The 18,281-nt window shown below is 28.5% G+C and overlaps 1 protein-coding gene across 2 annotated transcripts in view; it reads left to right on the top strand.

Annotated features, from left to right (window-relative positions):
• LOC136985292 (ATP-dependent DNA helicase Q1-like) overlaps positions 1-18,281 on the top strand; it is a 52,019-nt gene that overhangs the window by 13,370 nt on the left and 20,368 nt on the right. Inside the window, exons 3-6 of one of the 2 annotated variants that reach the window (XM_067282539.1) lie at positions 427-606; positions 9,014-9,319; positions 15,274-15,440; positions 17,933-18,014. In XM_067282539.1, the coding sequence (XP_067138640.1) occupies positions 427-606; positions 9,014-9,319; positions 15,274-15,440; positions 17,933-18,014 (735 nt within the window). The remainder of the gene's footprint in view (positions 1-426; positions 607-9,013; positions 9,320-15,273; positions 15,441-17,932; positions 18,015-18,281) is intronic. The other variant, XM_067282540.1, reaches the window with a different exon arrangement.

The raw sequence follows: 18,281 nt of genomic DNA on the forward strand, positions 1-18,281 counted from the left end.
AGTTTTATCTAAAATCAAAACATGTACAGCAGTAAATTATCTAGACAAAATCCATTTTGTCTAGTTAAAACTAGAATTTACTGCTAGTCAAAAATGAATTTGAGTTAAAACTAGTTTTAACTAGACAAAACTGGGTTTTAACAAAGACATCCAGTATAAACTAGTTTTAACTAGTTAAAACGCGTTTTAACTGTAACATATATATTATTATTTTACATTAATAAACCATATACCGTATTTTACAGACTATAAGACGCATTTTTTTCTTCGAAAAATTGCCTCCAAAATTAAGGTGTCTCTTATAGTCCGTAGCATCTTATAGTCCGTAGCGTCTTATAGTCCGTAAAATACGGTATCTAACTGAATCATCAAAAGATTCTGTTAGATATAAAGCCTTGAAATCATTGTTTGTTTTTCTTTTAATAGATTTTCCATGGTCTACAAAGTTGTTAGAATTGTTAAAATCTGTTTTCAAAATAAATTCACTTCGACCATATCAGTTATCCACAATGAATGCAACACTTTCTGGACAAGACTGCATCTTAATAATGCCAACTGGTGGAGGGAAGAGTTTATGTTATCAATTAACAGCACTTGTTTCTTCAGGTTAGTAAATTTTGACTATCTCTTTCCAATCTTAGGTATGTGTTTAGTCGTAGAACTGAGGAATGTACAATACCTTACAACATTTCACAGACCACAGTAAACAATTTTTTATTCTCTACATTGGAATATCCTTACGACAAATTAATCTAAATGTTCAACAGCTTAGTTTTTATTCATTTAGCAGCCCATTGTTCATTACACTTTTTTACATTAGGTCTATTTAAAATGTTGTAACTAGGAATAAATCATTGGGGCTGGGCTAGATTGTTAAATGATGGGCAAGCTAAAATGTATAGGTTCATAAATAGGTCTAATATTAGAAGGACTGATACATGAACTGCTTCAACTTTTATCATTTTAGTTTTTCTGCTTTCTTAAAGTGGAGAATTGAAATGAATGATTTTTGACAGATTATTATTAATTTAATCTGTTAAAAATAGGTTTATATTATCTGATAATGCAAGGGATGAGAAATTAGATACACAAAAAAAATGAATACTGAAACACAACACACAGAGAGCAGGTTGTAATGAAGGAATAGTATATGTGGTAAAGTCAAAAAGAAACTGGACTGTTTTTCTTCTGAGTGATAGTGTAAACTACAGTTTTTTTGTTACCAAGAACATGTCTTAAATATTTGAGTCTGCCAAGTAGGGGTTGAGTTTTCACATCAATAAGTTTGCTACATGCAGTTTGGTAACATTGTCTTAGTGTTGTGTTGTGATTCAAGAATGAACTTGAAAGTTGAACAAACATTAAATTTTGCATTAAACTTTAAAAGTTTGCTATGAAGATCCTTGAAATGCTTTGGGATGTCTATAGCAAGTAAGTCATGGGCAAGACTATATCTTTGACCCAAGAAGGCAAGACAAGTCAGGATTGTGACAAAATGCATGTTGATAATTTATTTTTTTCAAAAGGGAATGGTGTCCTGGAAATTTGTTTCTCCTAGTCAGACAGTGAATTCAGATTCTTACTGCAACATTTTGAGTTGATTCTGGAAGTTGTTTGTTACAAAAGACCAGAACTGTAGCATAGCCGACTCCTTCATGATGAAAGCTTTCACATGCAGCCTTCAAAGTACAAGCAAGTGTTTTTTGCAAAAAACAGACAGTTTTCTTCCTCTCTTTCTACTCACTGGATTTAGTCTTTTATGACTTCTTTTTGTTCTCAAATAAAATTGAAAGTCAAGAGGCAGCATTTCAATATGATCAAGAAAAACCAGCCTGAATCACAACAGGTGCTTTGGAATTTTTCAAACAGTGACTTTCAAGGAGTATTTCAGGCTTGGCAGAAGATAGAATTGCTTTATAAATGTAGGGAAGGACTACTTTGGGGGAGATGGCAGATATATTTATATTACTTGAGTATTGAAACTTTTATAGATCAAATCTGGTTTCTTTTTGATCACATTTCATATTTTTCTATTCCAGTCAGCACTATTAACTACAGTTCATGTGTTAAAAAAATAACAGTAACTAAGTTTACGTGATGAAACCAAAAGCATGTATATAAAGCATGAGGGATTACACAAAGACTCCAATTCACAGGGACTATAGGAGCTTAAGTCTTCCTCATTGACACAAAAAGCATTAAAATTTGTTCATTTGTTGTGAAACCATGTTGTACTAGATTTTCTTTAGAAGTGTTGAACACAAGATCGTGTTATTAACCAATCACATGGCTTATTTTCCACCTTTATTTAGTAGATCAACCAAATAAAGGTGGAAAAGAAGCCATGTGATTGGTTAATAACACGATTTCATGTTCAACACTTCTAAAGCATTAAAATTTATTTGTTTAAACTTCAAAATGATATTTTTAAAACATTTATGGTAGCAAATATGGTTTATTGGACCATTCATAATACAGTTGTCTTATAATTATTCAATATTTTTAATTTTTGAGTTAGTCCCCTTTGGATTCTTCTGGATCTGCTAATGCATAGCTTAGTCAGTAGTTCACATGGGCACTGCTGACTAAGCTGGGGCTATAATATTTTTAGAGGATTTAGCCACCTCTTAGCTTCCTGTAGCTATGGCACTGGCAAAACAAAGCCAGTATAGAGTGTTTTATATGCTTTTCCGTTGAAGTAATATTTGCTATTCCTTTGTTATTCCTCCTCTTTGAATCAACAACCATGTTTTTAAGAAAATCTGACACACTGGTACCAAATCAGGCTTAGACAGATGCACTGTGTTTTATATCTCCTCTGGTCAGAATCCATATTACCATCAAAAGGTGCCAAGGAATATGATACCTTTTGATGGTAATATGTTTCTCTTAGAGAAAATATAGTTGCTCAGATGAAGACAAAAAATTATTTATGATTGTTAGACTTAAGCTGTGTGTGCAACCTTGAAACATTTCTGTTCTACCTTCACAAGGTACTGTACAGTACAATTAATAAAGTCTAGCTTTTTTATATACTATTAATATATATAATGTAAGCGATACTATATTTATGTAGACTTTTTGCAACATAAGATATTTTTTATAGCTTTTTTAGAGGGTAAGTCCAAAATTTTGGATGTTTGTTGTGGAGAAATAAAGTTTTTTTGTGTGACAATTGTTTAATTTGGCTTCATTTAATTCAAAACAAATAAGCTGGAATTTAATTTATTACAAAGAAATTATTTAAAACAGTTTTTAATAAGAAAGTTTAATAATACATACCCTTTGAAAAGTTTTTATTACCTAGAAGATAGAATTCAATTTAAGACAGAAGATATAAACATAGAAAAGGATATACCAATTTATTTAGAGACAAAACAGATTAAACAAGAATGGAAGAAACTGAAGAATAATAGAGCAAGTGGTTCTGGAAAATAAAAAATGGAACAGAAAAATTATTTAGAATGACAACAAAATTATTTGAAAGGTGTCTTAATGGAGAAGACATTCCAAAAGAATGAAAAATTGGCTTTTTGACATCTATCTATAAAAAAGGAGACAGACAAAAATGTGAGAACTAAAACTTCCAGTCAAAACCTAATAACCAGTGCAAACCAATTGTATTTGCATGGCAAACGTTTTTGGACACTCCACTGTGACCTTCCTCAAGCCTTCATGTCTTCTTAAACGATTTTCGAATAATCAAACTCTTATTTCTGCTACGCACGTGCCAACCGAACAAATCGAAAAATTGAAAAAGTCAGATTCAAATCGTTCAAATATCTTCCGTAGAACTTCCAAATCAATAAAGCTTTAATCAAATAACTAATCTTATGCTAATAACCACTTCTCCACAATTCCTCCAAAAAAATGATCCTGCCATCATTTCTACATCGCTTCCCTATATTTCCAAATTTACCAATTTCATAAAACTGCTCTTCCATTTCTTTGTTAAAAACAGGTTTTGACTATTTGTAATCCGGTGTTTTTGGAGGAGTTATTAATGTGAGAACTATTGAGGAATTACAGTAACAGAACATTTAGTAGATTATATGGATGAATAATAAGAGATCTAATCGAAGAAGAATATCATACAAAAGAAAAAGAAGAGCAGAATGGATTCAGAACAGGATCATGTATGGACAATATTTTATGTATAAAACAGATGATGAAAAAAGATTAGCAACAGGACGGGAAACTCATTTGTTGTTAACGGAGGCATATGATAATGTCCCAACATCAAAACTGTGGGAGACATTAAAAGAGATAAATATTAATAACACACTTCTTAAAGCAGTTAAAGAATTATATAGAGAATCCATAATGAAAATAAAAATTGGAAAAAAATATCAGAAGGATTTATGGTATCAAAAGGACTAAGACAGAGATGTTGTATCTCACCAACTTTATTTAAAATCTACATAGAAGGAGTATTGAAAATATGGAAAAAGAAATGTAATATGGGAATAAATATTAATGGTAACCTGATGTTTACATTGCAATTCGTGGATGATCAGGTGGTAACGGCAGAAGATAAGGATGATCTGGAATAAAGGACAAGAAAAATAAAAGAAGAATATTTTAAAGGAGGTTTATATATGAACATGAGTAAAACAAAATATTTATGCACAGGAGAGGCTAAAACAGACATGAAACTGGAAGAAGGGGAAAAGATTGAGGGATGTGAGCATTACAATTATCTCGGAATACAAATTCATCAAGATGGAAGAGATGCATTAGAAATTAATACAAGATTAGCACGGTAAGGTTATACAAGATTAGCAAGGTAAGAGAGCAGTTGAAAGATTAAATGGAATATGGTGGAGTGAAGAAATAACTAGATGAAGAAGAAAAAGTATATAATTGAATTTTCTAATGACAGCTGTATAATTTGATGAACTAGTATAAGTCTCTTTAATCTGAAATAATCTTTAACAGTAGACTATCCCACAGCCTTTACAGGTTATGAACTCCTTTATTGTTTTTCTACAAATACATTTCGGGCCAGTGTTTTCTTCCTGGTCCCTCTTCAGTGCCTAAGTTCTCATTATATTTCTTCACACTTTTACGGTACTTCTGTGTTCCATTTATATTATCCTCCAAAAAACTGCCGTTGTTTCTTTTTTATGTCAGCGTATTACATTAATGACCTTTCCCTGCCGGCTTTGCCACGCCCCCTTATTTTGTAAAACGGCCAAGGTCAAAATAGGTAAATCAGGCAATATTATTTTAAAAATTCACCAAAAATTAAATTATTATTTGATTCATATGAAATAAATCACATATATTTATCAATATAGTTAGTTTTAAATACGACATTTTTCAATAAAGTTTGTTTGAAAAATTTATGAGAAAAAAAAAATAATATATGATAATTGACATTCAAACTTGAAAATTTGTTACTTTTTGTCAAAATTAACATTGTCTGGTTTCTTTATTCTTATTGTCACTGAGCCAGAATGACGTAGAATATTGTTCTGTACAATTTGATATTACATTTATGCACGTACGTTTATTCGTTGTGAAATTATCGCACATTATATCAAACATTTGTTTGAAATCTGAACTTTATTCTGCTTTCATCTAATATAATTAACTAATATACTTTATTCATTTCATATCAAACAAGACTATATATTTTTGTAATAAACATATGATTACCAATAGCAATAGATGTAACATTTGCTAATATTTTAGATTTAAAAAAAAATTAAAAATTAAAAATTAAAAAAAATATATAAAATATCAGAACTGAAGGTCATAACTTAAATATTTACGATATATTAACATATTATAGCTGAATAAACTTATTATAGCATAAATCAACTTATTATAGTAATATTATTGCATGAATATGCTAAAAATAAAATAAAAAATTATCAGAATATGAAAAATTAAGAAAAAATAACCGATAATTAAAATTTTTTAAGTCGACAAAACACCACCTGGACAAAAATATGTAGAATGAACGATAAACAAGACGATGCCGTCAAGTGCTGACATCTGTTGTCGATAAATTTTATAAAAATCGATTGTTAACAGGGTAACGATCAATCGGTACCCTGGCCGTTTTGCTAAACGAATAGGGTAACGATAGATCGGTACCCTGGCCGGGAAAGGGTTAATGACGGAGTAACCTGTAAAGGCTGTGGGATAGTCTACCGTTAAAGATTATTTCGGATTAAAGAGACTTATACTAGTTCATCAGAATATATAATGCTATTGAAAATTAATTTGAAGACACAAATTTGAAGTCTGTCCAAAATTGGGAACCACCATTTATTCACTTCATGTTTCAGAATACAAACATTTGACGACCTGACCTTTTTAGGCTGTTTGGCTGTCAAGTTTAAAAACATCCTTTTAAAATAACACATCCCCGAGTAATAAGGATGGAAAGAAAAAATGAAGATGTCTGTAAGATCCTCCAGTTCCAATTTTAACTTTGTAATTTTAATTGGATATTTTTCTGTGTTTTTTAAAGGGATGTTTTTAAACTTGACAGCCAAGCAGCCTAAAAAGAAAGGTCAGATCATCAAATGTTTGTATTCTGGAACACAAGAAGTGAATAAATAGTGGTTCTCAATTTTGGACAGACTGTGTCTTCAAATTAATTTTCATAAAATTGCCATCCCCACGAAGTTCTACAATGGGTACGTTCGTTAAGTCGAACGAGTTAAACGCGTTAGTAACGAATTGTTCGAAAAGTAGTAGTCTCGCTCAGTGCGCATGCTCTGCGGTGATGACGTATCGAATGAAACTCTAACGAAGCTTACGAAGGAAAGAGTTAGTTTACTTCGTTAAGAAAATGGCGCCCGACATATCGATGTTTCTAGATGTACTCGAGTGTTTAAATTGTGAATTAAAAGGTGAAATGATTGAAAGAACTGTCCGTCCGAAGCAACCTAAGAAAAATATTTTGGATAAGGCTGCACTAGCAACATTCATATCTTCGATTTTAGAAACAGCCATTTAATTATAACAAATCGTTCGAAAAGTCACGAAACAAGAATAATGATGACGTCATTCTTGTTTAACTCGTTTGACTTAACGAACGCACCCAATATAACGCTATTGTTAAAAGCATTCTATTATATGGAGTGAAGGCATGGAGAATGACTGGGGAAGAGAAAAGTAACAACAGTTGGAAGAAATATGGAGGAAACAACTTATTTGGTTTGGACATGTGAAAAGAATGAGTGATGAGAGACTCCCGAAAATATCAATGGAATACATTCCACAAAAAAAAAAAAAGAGAGGAAGACCCAGGAAAACTTGGTATGACAGAGTAAAGTTAGCACGTAGTGAAAACGGGATCAAACAGAAATGGTGTATGGATAGAGAGAGATAGAGAGGGTTCCTGGAAGTTGGAAGGTGACGTCAGATGCCATAAACCGAATATAGATAGATAATAATACATACTAGAAAAATTTATAAATAATGAAATGAAAACCAAAATCACTTTACAAAAACCTTAAAAATCACAAATGTAAGATTTGAAGTCACAATTTGAAATTATCTCAAACACAAATTAAATGGCTTGGAACCTAATGTGGGACCAACAAAATAAAGGGATTCTCCAATAAGTTTTTTTTTATAATGGCTAGTTGGGATTTACAAAAAGGAATATAAATACTAAAATGCATTACACCCAACATAATAGCAGGGATTTTGCACACAAAAGCTCAAGATTATCATGCTATACAAGGTTTGTTACAAGTCTCTAACTGTATTAGATGATATCATATGGTAGAAGGTATTGAATAGTTAATTATTCATTTTCTTTATTTTGTGTGCTATAATAATAATGTAAAATGGTTTTATGATTTTGAGTGACAACAGGAGATTGCTCTTGTGTATGATGTAAAGATAAAAAATTCTGCTGTGTGTTATTGTGCTGGAAAATAAACAAGTAATAAGTAAAACTCTTGCCATATTTCTTTATCTTAAATCAATAGAAGTAATGTGTTATATAGTGGTTGTCTGTAAATGAATGAATGTAAACTTTTAATAAATATTTTTATATTATTGTATATTTTATATTGATATATAGTTAAATGAAAGTAAAATATTTTATTATTGCATTGAGTAATAATAGATTTAAAATTGCAATATTATTGTATATTTTCTTAAATTTAATATTTCATTGCTTTTAGCTATTAACTATTTTTATTTATGCTCACTATTAACTGTTTTTATTGATGTATTGAGATAAGTATTTTCTAAAATATGTATGTATATCTCAATATGTAACATGGTTCAAACACGATTATTTTCTAGGAATTATCACATGCACAGACTGATTACTAGCCAATCAACAATATTTTATCCAGATGCATTTTGGAAATTACAATATTTTCTTCCTCAGTGGGCTTTCTGCTAAAGAAGTTAAACAAGGCACAAATGTTTTTTTGATACACTAGTAAATATACAATAACTACATTAAATTTCCAATCATATATCTACTAAAATTATAAAATATTTACCTCCTCAATTTTTCAATATTCCAAGCATTTTGACTACTTTCATATTATCATTTAAATCATTTATCATTAAAATATTTTATATTTAATATTTATATATTAAATATTATCATTAAAATCATCTTTTTTCCTATTTAAATAGAAAAAAAAAGATTTTAGTATGAAAGTAGTTAAAATGGTTGGAATATTGAAAAATCAGGTTTGACTGTATTTTATAATTTTAGTAGATATATAATTGTAAATTGTAAATTAAATGTAATTATTGTATATTTACTAGTGAATTAAAAAAAGTGTTTCTCTTGTTCTGCTTGTATGGAAGAAAACCCATTGAGGAAGGAAATATCGTAATTTCTGCAAAGTTGTTGATTGGCTAGTAATTATAGAGTCTGTGGATGTGATAATTTCTAGAAAATAACAGTGTTTGAACCATGTTACATATGGAGATTATAGAAGCAAAGGATAAATAATATATAAAGTTTTATAGTTTTTGTTTTGATTATTTATTTAAGAATATTTTTTATGTTTTGAAGGAATAACTTTAGTTATCTCTCCATTGGTATCATTAATGGAAGATCAGTTGATGGCACTTAAAAATCTTCAAGTAGATGCAGCACTTTTAAATTCTTCGTGTTCAAAAGAGGAAGTTAATTCTGTTCATAAGGCTATGACCGATAAATCTTCTACATTAAAATTGTTATATGTAACACCAGAAAAACTTGCTAAAAGCAAAAGATTTATGTCAAAGTTAGAAAAAATGTATGAATCAAATAGACTTTCTCGAATTGCTATTGATGAAGTTCATTGTTGTTCTCAATGGGGCAATGATTTTCGTCCAGGTATGTTATTGTTGAATTATTTTAATAATGAATACAGTGGTACTTTGTACTTTGAATGCTTCAAAGTTTGAACTGTACATACAGTAAAAAAGTGCACTCAAAGTGTAAATGCAATCTGTCTCTCACTATCACTCTTGTGTTATGCTCTTATGTTTTCAGTGCTTTTTTTTTTTTTTGCTTAATTTTTGGTGTGTTTGGTTTTATATATATATTGTGTGTTGTTTGTCAGTTTTTAACAATTCTTTCCTGCAATTTTTCTTTATTGATAGCTTTTGGACACCTTGTATATTTTGTATCCTTTAGTTCAAAATTTCCTGAACAAAACTTTTTAAACCATATTTAGCATGTTTGAAGTTTAGGAGCATCTTTCCCATATACATTATGAATTTGTTTTACTGTTTGTGTTTGTATGGAATTATATCCTTTCCAAAACTCAAAGCATAATATGTCTGATGTGCTTTTTATCTGAAGACATTTCAACTAGATTTTATTCAAATAAAATGTGAAATACAGTATAAAATTTAAAATAAGCTTCTAAACAAAGAATTCAACCTCATGTTAGTAATAATTTATGTTTCACAAATGTTATAATTAAGTAAATCATCAAACACCTGTTGCCAAGAAAATTTATTGTTTATTGTTTATTTTCCTTTATTGATTAAGGAGCTGAGTGGGATATTTAGTTATAATTAAATCACACATTAAGTAATGACAGCTGTTAAAAATAAGTGAAAACTTTCTGTTCAATCTGATATAACATTTATTAACCGTGGCGTATGGAAGCAATAAAGTCTAAGGAATGATTGAGGTGAAAAAAAGGAATTTATTGAGAAGAATAAAAGTGTTACGTGTGTGGCGGATCTGGCAGACATGTTTAAGATGCCAAAGTTGATGGTGTATGACCAGTAAATGCAATTTTCATTTTATTATACAGTATTTATGTATTTTATTTATTGTTTTCATGTTTTAATTTATTATTAGAGCATTTAACTGTTATTTTTACCTTAAATTATGTATATTTGCTGTTTTAAGTTTATTGAAATGAGTATTGTTTAGGGTCTGGGAATGGATTAATTTACTTTTCATTACTTCTAATGGGAAAAATTGATTCAGATTTTTAATCATTCACAGTTCAAATGGCTTCTTGGAATGAATTAAATTTGAAGTACAAGGCACCACTTTATATTGTTAATTTATTTATATGATTAGTTTTTAAAATAGCTAATAAGTAACCAAGTTAAGTAAATAATAAAATTTAAAACAAGTCAAATGAAAAATAATGTTTATGCAAATAACATTCATTAAAATATTTGTTTTTTGTTTCATTATATCTGTGGAGTTATTATGAGTTAGAATTAGAACAGATCTTATTTTTTTTTATTCTTTAGAAAATTTAATATATTTATTTTTCTGAATAAGATCTCCTCTATTTGCAAAACTGAAACAACACCAGTATAAGTCCTATTAATATGCTAAGTCCAACGTAGACAATGATATAATAAAAATTTATTATGTTCTGTTTATACTTTTGAATTGGAACACTTTCACATTCAAATTATTTTGCTAAATAGTCCACCCTGAGTTTTCAACCTTTCTCATGTATTGACCCTTTTTAAGAAAAATTTTATCCATCAACCTCCTTCAATATTATACTATATATACTGTATTATATTATATATAAATATATATGCCATAGCCTTTTACATAATTTTTAAAAACACCTTCCTATACTTATTTCAGAGCAAAAACTGTTAAAAATATTTTAAATATTTTTAAATAAATTTTTTATTTTTACAAAATTGTATCAATCCTTAAGGGATCAATACTGTTGGGAAATCCTGGTCTACCTGAAGCAGGTCTTTCGAGAGGGTTGAAAACATTTGTAGATTTAAGTAAACAGTTTAATAAAACCTGTTGAAATTGGAATTATTGATATTTTCCCAGTTTTAAGCTTTATTTTATCATATCATTGTTAGACAATTATAGTTCATGTATCTTAACAACAACTTTTAATATTCAGCAATAAATTAACAAAACATATTTTCAATTATTTTGAGTAGTTATTTTCAGATTTAAACCATATTCTGAAGCAATTATATTCCATATTTATATAGCAAGATATATTCTAGAACAGTGGTATTCAATCAGTGGTTGCAACCCCAAATGGGGTCGTGAAAAATTACCTTGGGGTTGCAAGGTGGATAGAAAAATTGTAAATAAATTTAATTGAATTCAAATACATCATTGACAAACTTTTTCAAGAAAAATCTTAGTTTCTAAAATGTGAAATTTTATTAAATTCTAGACAGATTACTATATTTTTAGAACAGAAACTTCAAAGAGATAGAGATTCGGATATGTCTCGGATGACATCGTGTAATGTCACTGTTTGCCAAATCACATGACTTGGCAAACAAGTGATGACAATACATATTCCATTTACACCATCAGCATGGCCCATTTGTGAGTTTAATTATTATTTTGGTGTAAAATATCGTATTTAACTTAGTATTTGTGACAAATGGACTGCTTTTAAAGTTACAAATTTTATGTCCCTCATGGATAAGTGGCTAAAAACTGGTAGCATAATTTAAAAAACAGACAGTAAAGGGACAAATGATGAGAAAAGCGCTTTGATTTTGGCTGCTTTAACTTCTGACACAGACCAAATACGTTTGGAAGCTTCTGCCTCTACAGATTTGAGACATAAAGCAGTAAAAGCAAATAAACGAGTTCGTAAGTTTGACAATGAGTTTATAAAATATGGTTTTGTATGTATTGAAGATGATGAACATAAGTACTGTCAAACGAGTCACTGAAACCAAACAAACTGAAGGTGCACCTATACACCAAACACCTGGAATCCAAAGATAAAACCATTGAATTTTTTCAGAAAAAAATAGGGCATTTGACATGTAGGCAAAATTTTATGTCTACTTTTACCAATATTAACAAAAAAGCATTGGAGGCTTCTTACCAAGTGAGCTATCTTATAGCTAAATATGGCAAACCGTACACAATTGCTGAAGAGTTAATTGTTCCAGCAACTCAGGATATAGTAGGTATTATGTTTGGCAAAAAGGAAAAGCAACAGATATATCAAATACCACTCTTTGATACAACAATTTGGAATCGGCAGAAAATGTGGAAGGCAAACTTATAAGTAGAATTCAAAAAGTAAGTTTTTCAGTCTTCAGTTGGATGAATCCACTGATTGCCAAAATGCTGCACAACTAATTTGTTTTGCAAAATATGAATACAAAAATGAAGTCGTTGAAAACTTTCTTTTTTGCAAGGAACCAAAAAGGTCTACAGGAGAAGAAATCTTTAAATTAGTAAATTCTTACATCACAGGAAACAATATTTCTTGGGAAAATTATGTGGAGGTGTGTAGTGATGGAGCTCGTGCTATGCTTGGAAAAAACAGCGGACTTCTATCTCAAATCAAAGAAGTCTCACCCAATCTAACATGGGTTCACTGTATGATTCATAGAGAAGCGATTGTATCGAAAAACATGCCACTGAACTTAAAGTCTGTCTTAGATACTGGAGTTAAAATAATAAATTTTATAAAGGTGCATTTTCTGAATTCAAGGATTTTTTCACATATATGCAGGGAAATGGGCAGTGAACATCAGCAGTTGCTTTTACATACAGAGGTGCATTGGTTTTCAAGTGGTAGGGTCCTAAGACCTAGAGACTATTTGAACTTAAAGATGAGGTGTTTGTGTTTTTAAATGACAATGATAAAGATAAAAAATTTATACACTTTTTAACTGATGAAGAATGGCTATGTAGGTTAGCTTACTTGAGTGATATTTTTCTCAAATTGAACGAGTTGAATTTAAGTCTTCAAGGTGAACAATTAAATATATTTATGGCCAATGATAAAATCAAAGTCCTTACAAAGAAAATAGACGTGTGGTGCTCATACTGCAAGAAGATTAATTTTGCAGCATTTCCTACTTTAGAAAGTTTTGTTATAGAAAACAAAGTAAAAGTTAATCAATTGGTTATTAAAGATATAACAACTCACTTGACAGATCTTAAATATCAATTTAATACTTATTTTCCGGAAGATTTTTCTGACTCTGAATGGATCCGGAATCCCTTTCAGTGTGTATTATTCAAAAATTTATCATTAAATTTAAGTGAAAAACTGAGTTATCATCTGATGGAGAATTAAAATTTGCTTTCAAAGAGCTTGAATTGAGTAATTTTTGGCTTAAAGTTCAAAATGAATATCCAGAACTGTCTGATGCAGCTCTAAAGGTATTATTACCATTTGCCACATCTTACATGTGTGAGATGGGATTTTCCCAATTTTTCTACTTAAAATCTAAATATCGAAACAATTTAGCAATAGAGCCACCTTTAAGACTCAAATTGAGCAAAATAGAGCCAGAAATATCACTACTTGTAAACAAGAAACAGGCTTATAGATCTCATTAAATATTTTCTTTTGTATTTTTTTAAACTGAATTTGTTTTAAGTTCCTATGTGTTATATGCCATATTTTAATTTTAGAAGTTATAAATGAATAATGCTGATCAATTTTTCAATCTAATATTTGGTAACTACAGAGTTGTTTTCAGTTTATTGTAATTGTTTTGACACTAATATTTGTTTTGTATGAAATAAAAAATAGAAATTAACATCTTCCTGATTTTTAATATTACCTAGTCCTAGTTTTTGAGCAATTAGAAGTAGATTATTGATTATTTTAATTTTAGGTCAGCATGTTACTTCAATGACCCGTGTGGGGTTGCACTGTTAAAATGTTTAAATACCATTGTTCTAGAACATCTCTTGCCTAGAAGCAACAACACAGCTGAATTTTATATTAGGCCTGTTACAAAGAGTTATCTAAGTCATCTAAGTCTGAAATTTAAAAATATTCATAAAACAATAGTTATGGCTACAATTCAAAATTAATTGTGTTTAAAGAAATATAAATTATAAATAACATAAGCAAAAATTAATAAAATGAGCAATTATTTAGTGTGACATTGTCACAATGCTGGGCTACAATTTTTAATCATATTTTTAATTTGTTTAAATTAAAATTATATGCTCTCCATTTCAAATTAGTAGTGTCTTGCCCCTGTACATCATACTTTTCTGTTAGCAATTGAGTCGTGCTGGTCATCTAGCTAACTCCTTTTAGGGGAAAATTTTTGAATTGAAATAATGTGACTTCTGGTTTGCATTGGAAGTTCCTATATAGTTAATTGGGGCCTCCTGCCCTTAAGGTTTCTATATCTGGTCTCAGATTTCATCTATCTAACTCCATTCTCGAGATTAAGGAAAAACGAACAGATGGACTGATGGACAGTGGGAATTTATAGGTCTACAATTTTTTCAAATTGCAGCACAATAAAGGACATTAATTTATTACACCCGATGTAATAAGGAGCAAAAGCTAAAAGCAAACTAAGTTATTTATTTACATCATAATTTCTACAAAAATTAAATTATATATAATTGATTAATGAGTTAATTCTTGTTCATTAATCAGTTACAGTTATTAAATATTTTCTTATGGAGGAATAACATTAAACAAAAATAACAGAAACATCACATTATTCAGGGATTTACTATATTCAATACCTTTTTTTCACTCTTATTGATCAATCTGTGGAAAACACTGATAACTGTTATGACAATTAATAATATTTTTAAAAGATATTAATAGATTATTGCAATTCTCAGGGAATATTTTCAAGACAATTTTATAATTGTTATTTATTTCTGTAGTTCAGTTCTGAAAAACTTTTGTTGTATTTTGTAATACTAAGAAAATATAATTGAGAAAATTATGAATCATAGTTAACTTTATTTTCATCTATTTAATATAAGATATTACTATTAATAATTCTGTGCTCAAATACTATAGAATGTAAAATTAATTATTGTTCAGTACACATTAATATGGAGTATTTTTATTTTTACAGATTATAAATTTCTTGGAATCTTGAAACGACAATTTCCAAATGTTCCAATTTTGGGATTGACAGCAACAGCAACTTCTAGAGTAATAGTAGATGTACAAAAAATATTGAATGTGGAAGGCTGTCTTGTTCTTAAGGCATCTTTCAATAGACCAAATCTAATTTATGAGGTATTATAATTTTAAAGAAATTGAAAGATAGTTATTTTCTAATGCTTTTTAGAATTATATCAAATGAAAATGAAACTTTAATTAATTTATACAAGAGTAATTAAAGTAAGATATCTGTGATGTCAAAACTCAAATGATTAAGGGAATGATAAAGGGAAAGAAAAAAGGGGGAAAAAGAAAAAATGCAACTAAACATTATATGCAATAGTTGTCTAATGTATTAATAATTTCTTTGTTCTTGTTCTTTTTTCATTTTTTGTTCAGTTTGTTGAAAAGATATTTGTAAAAGGCCAATAGTCATAATGTCTCAATAAATACTAGTAGTAATAATAAAAGCATAAAAAGCTTAACCAACAAATAAAAAATCTTTTCTTCTTTTCCAGCAGGAGTGTAGGGTACTGACAAATTTTTTTGGCCTAATTCATAAGCCAACATCAGGTCTATATCTGACATTGTTCTCTTAATTAGGTCAAAAATGTTTGTCAGTACCTTAAATGCTTACTGGAAAAGAAAAACGTTTTTATTTATTTGTTTGTTAATAAATACAAGGCTAGAAACATTACCATGTTATTTTAATTAATCAATATAATAATAATTTTATGGTAGTACTACCATAAAATATATAGACAGACTATTTTACAATTTTAGAAAATGAATTCAGAAAAACAGAATAATATAATTATTAACTTGAATTAAGTGAATTATAAATTAAACTAGCAGATAGGCCCGGCGTTGCTCAGGCAAAAGTAACGATAGCGAAGATTAAGATTATTATGTTATAGTCACAGAAGAAAAAGAGTAATTTCATCAATAAACTAAATATTTCTAAAGAAAGGTCGAATTTGAAAATCGAATATTCTAATATTGTTCGATTTTCACAACGTGTTCTGATTATATCCTTCGATTTTCATCGAATGTTCTAAAGAAGAAAAATCGAGTAAAACCGAACTAATCTGTTTAAATATGAAAATCAAATATGTTCTAACGTATTACTCTTTTTCTTTTCCTCCAGCACCCGTAAATCTTGCACGTCACTTTTTCTTGTTCTCCATTGTTACTTAACACTTCCATTGGTACTTAACACTTCCATTGTTGATGGAAGTGTTAATCCTTAATCCTGTCCCTCTCCCCGTGGGGAGGAATTTCGAAAAATCCCTTCTTAGTGTACGTTTTCGTGATGTACCGTAACTATGTACCAAATTTCAACTTTCAACTCCTAACCGTTTGGGCTCTGCACTGATTATTATTATTATTATCATCATCAACTCGTCTCGATTATATATATAGATTATATATATATCAACAAGGCTTAAATTTTTAAATTGAACAGCTGTTTAAGACAAATTTACAAATAGTAAAAGTAAAAATGAACAAAAGCTTAAAATTAATAGAAGAAATGCAAATGATACCTAACATGATACTAAATTATTGTGTTGATTTGATTAATTTGGTTGATACATTATTACTTATTGACAAATTGCCCATTGATATGATCAATGGGCAATTTGTATCAATATACGATCATAACTTAACATTTTTTTTAATGATGAGAATTTAGTTATTTTATCTGTTTCTGGATCTTTTAGTGTCTGTTTTGTGATATTAATAAATTAAAGATTTCAACTATAAATACTAATTATTCTTGAAATTTTACAAGATTTGATTGAACAGGCAAATTATCAGAAAATAAAAAAATTAATAAAATATTATTAAAATTCTTTTATATTTTCAAAATTAGAGAGATTATAGAATTGCTAGAAAAACATTAAGTAAATAAATAGTTTTTTTAGTAATTTTAAATATTTATAAAGTACATTATTTGAAACAATTACTATACAACAATTTTTTTCATGTTTTAATGCATTATCTTTAATATTTATGTAATAAAAGTAGCATTTTATAATTTAAGGGATTATGTGAAAATAAATAGTATTTTAAGTTTTTGTCTTATTTGAAATAAATATAAAAGGTTTTATTGATCCATTTTTAACAGTATTCATATTTGTTTACTGAAGATACATTCTATATGAATTAAATTAAAGCATATCCTTTTTAGGAAGAGCATCTAAAAATAACTTTGCAAACTTTGAAAAATAGAAAGTTTTTAGTTATTGTTGAAATTTCAAAATTAGTTTTTTCTATACATTTTTATTATGTCAAATAACAATAAGCTGAGATTGTTGTAGATCAGGACAAAAACATTTTTTATTACTTAATTAAAGATTTGGCTTCCTGAAGTAAGTATTTCGGTATTGGTTAAAAATACCATTTTTTATGTTCTGTACAATATCAGTTAGATGTATTATGTTCTATATCGTATGAATAGTATAGTATGAATAGTATGAATATCTATTCATTTATTGATGTAACATCAATAAATGAATAGATTTTAGTGATAATTGATATAAGATTAATGAAATACTTTTTATATATTATAAATTTACATAATATCTGCTGAATTGGTAAAAATATATATTCTTATAATTTTTTAGATTAAATACAAATCTTCTGCTAGTAAAGATGTAGTGGATGATATGGAAGTGTTAATTAAAAAGCAATTTTTTAAATCATCAGGTAATTAAATACTTTATTATTATTGTAACAATTTAAAATATAATTTGACATTATAATATCTTGTTTCAGTATATTATACTAGCTCTATGTTAACCACATTCTATTGGTAGAACATGTGTTTATATGGTAATTGTGTTTGAATCCCAATTTTTTAGAACAATTCATTAAAATTAAATAATTCAGTGATTAACTATTAAAATTATAATAATTTCTTCAATTCACTTATATTCAAGAAAATAAATTATTTCTGATGGTATGGCCTAGCTT

This window comes from Centruroides vittatus, unplaced genomic scaffold (assembly GCF_030686945.1).
Source record: "Centruroides vittatus isolate TY-2023 unplaced genomic scaffold, ASM3068694v2 contig_958, whole genome shotgun sequence".
Taxonomy (NCBI): domain Eukaryota; kingdom Metazoa; phylum Arthropoda; class Arachnida; order Scorpiones; family Buthidae; genus Centruroides; species Centruroides vittatus.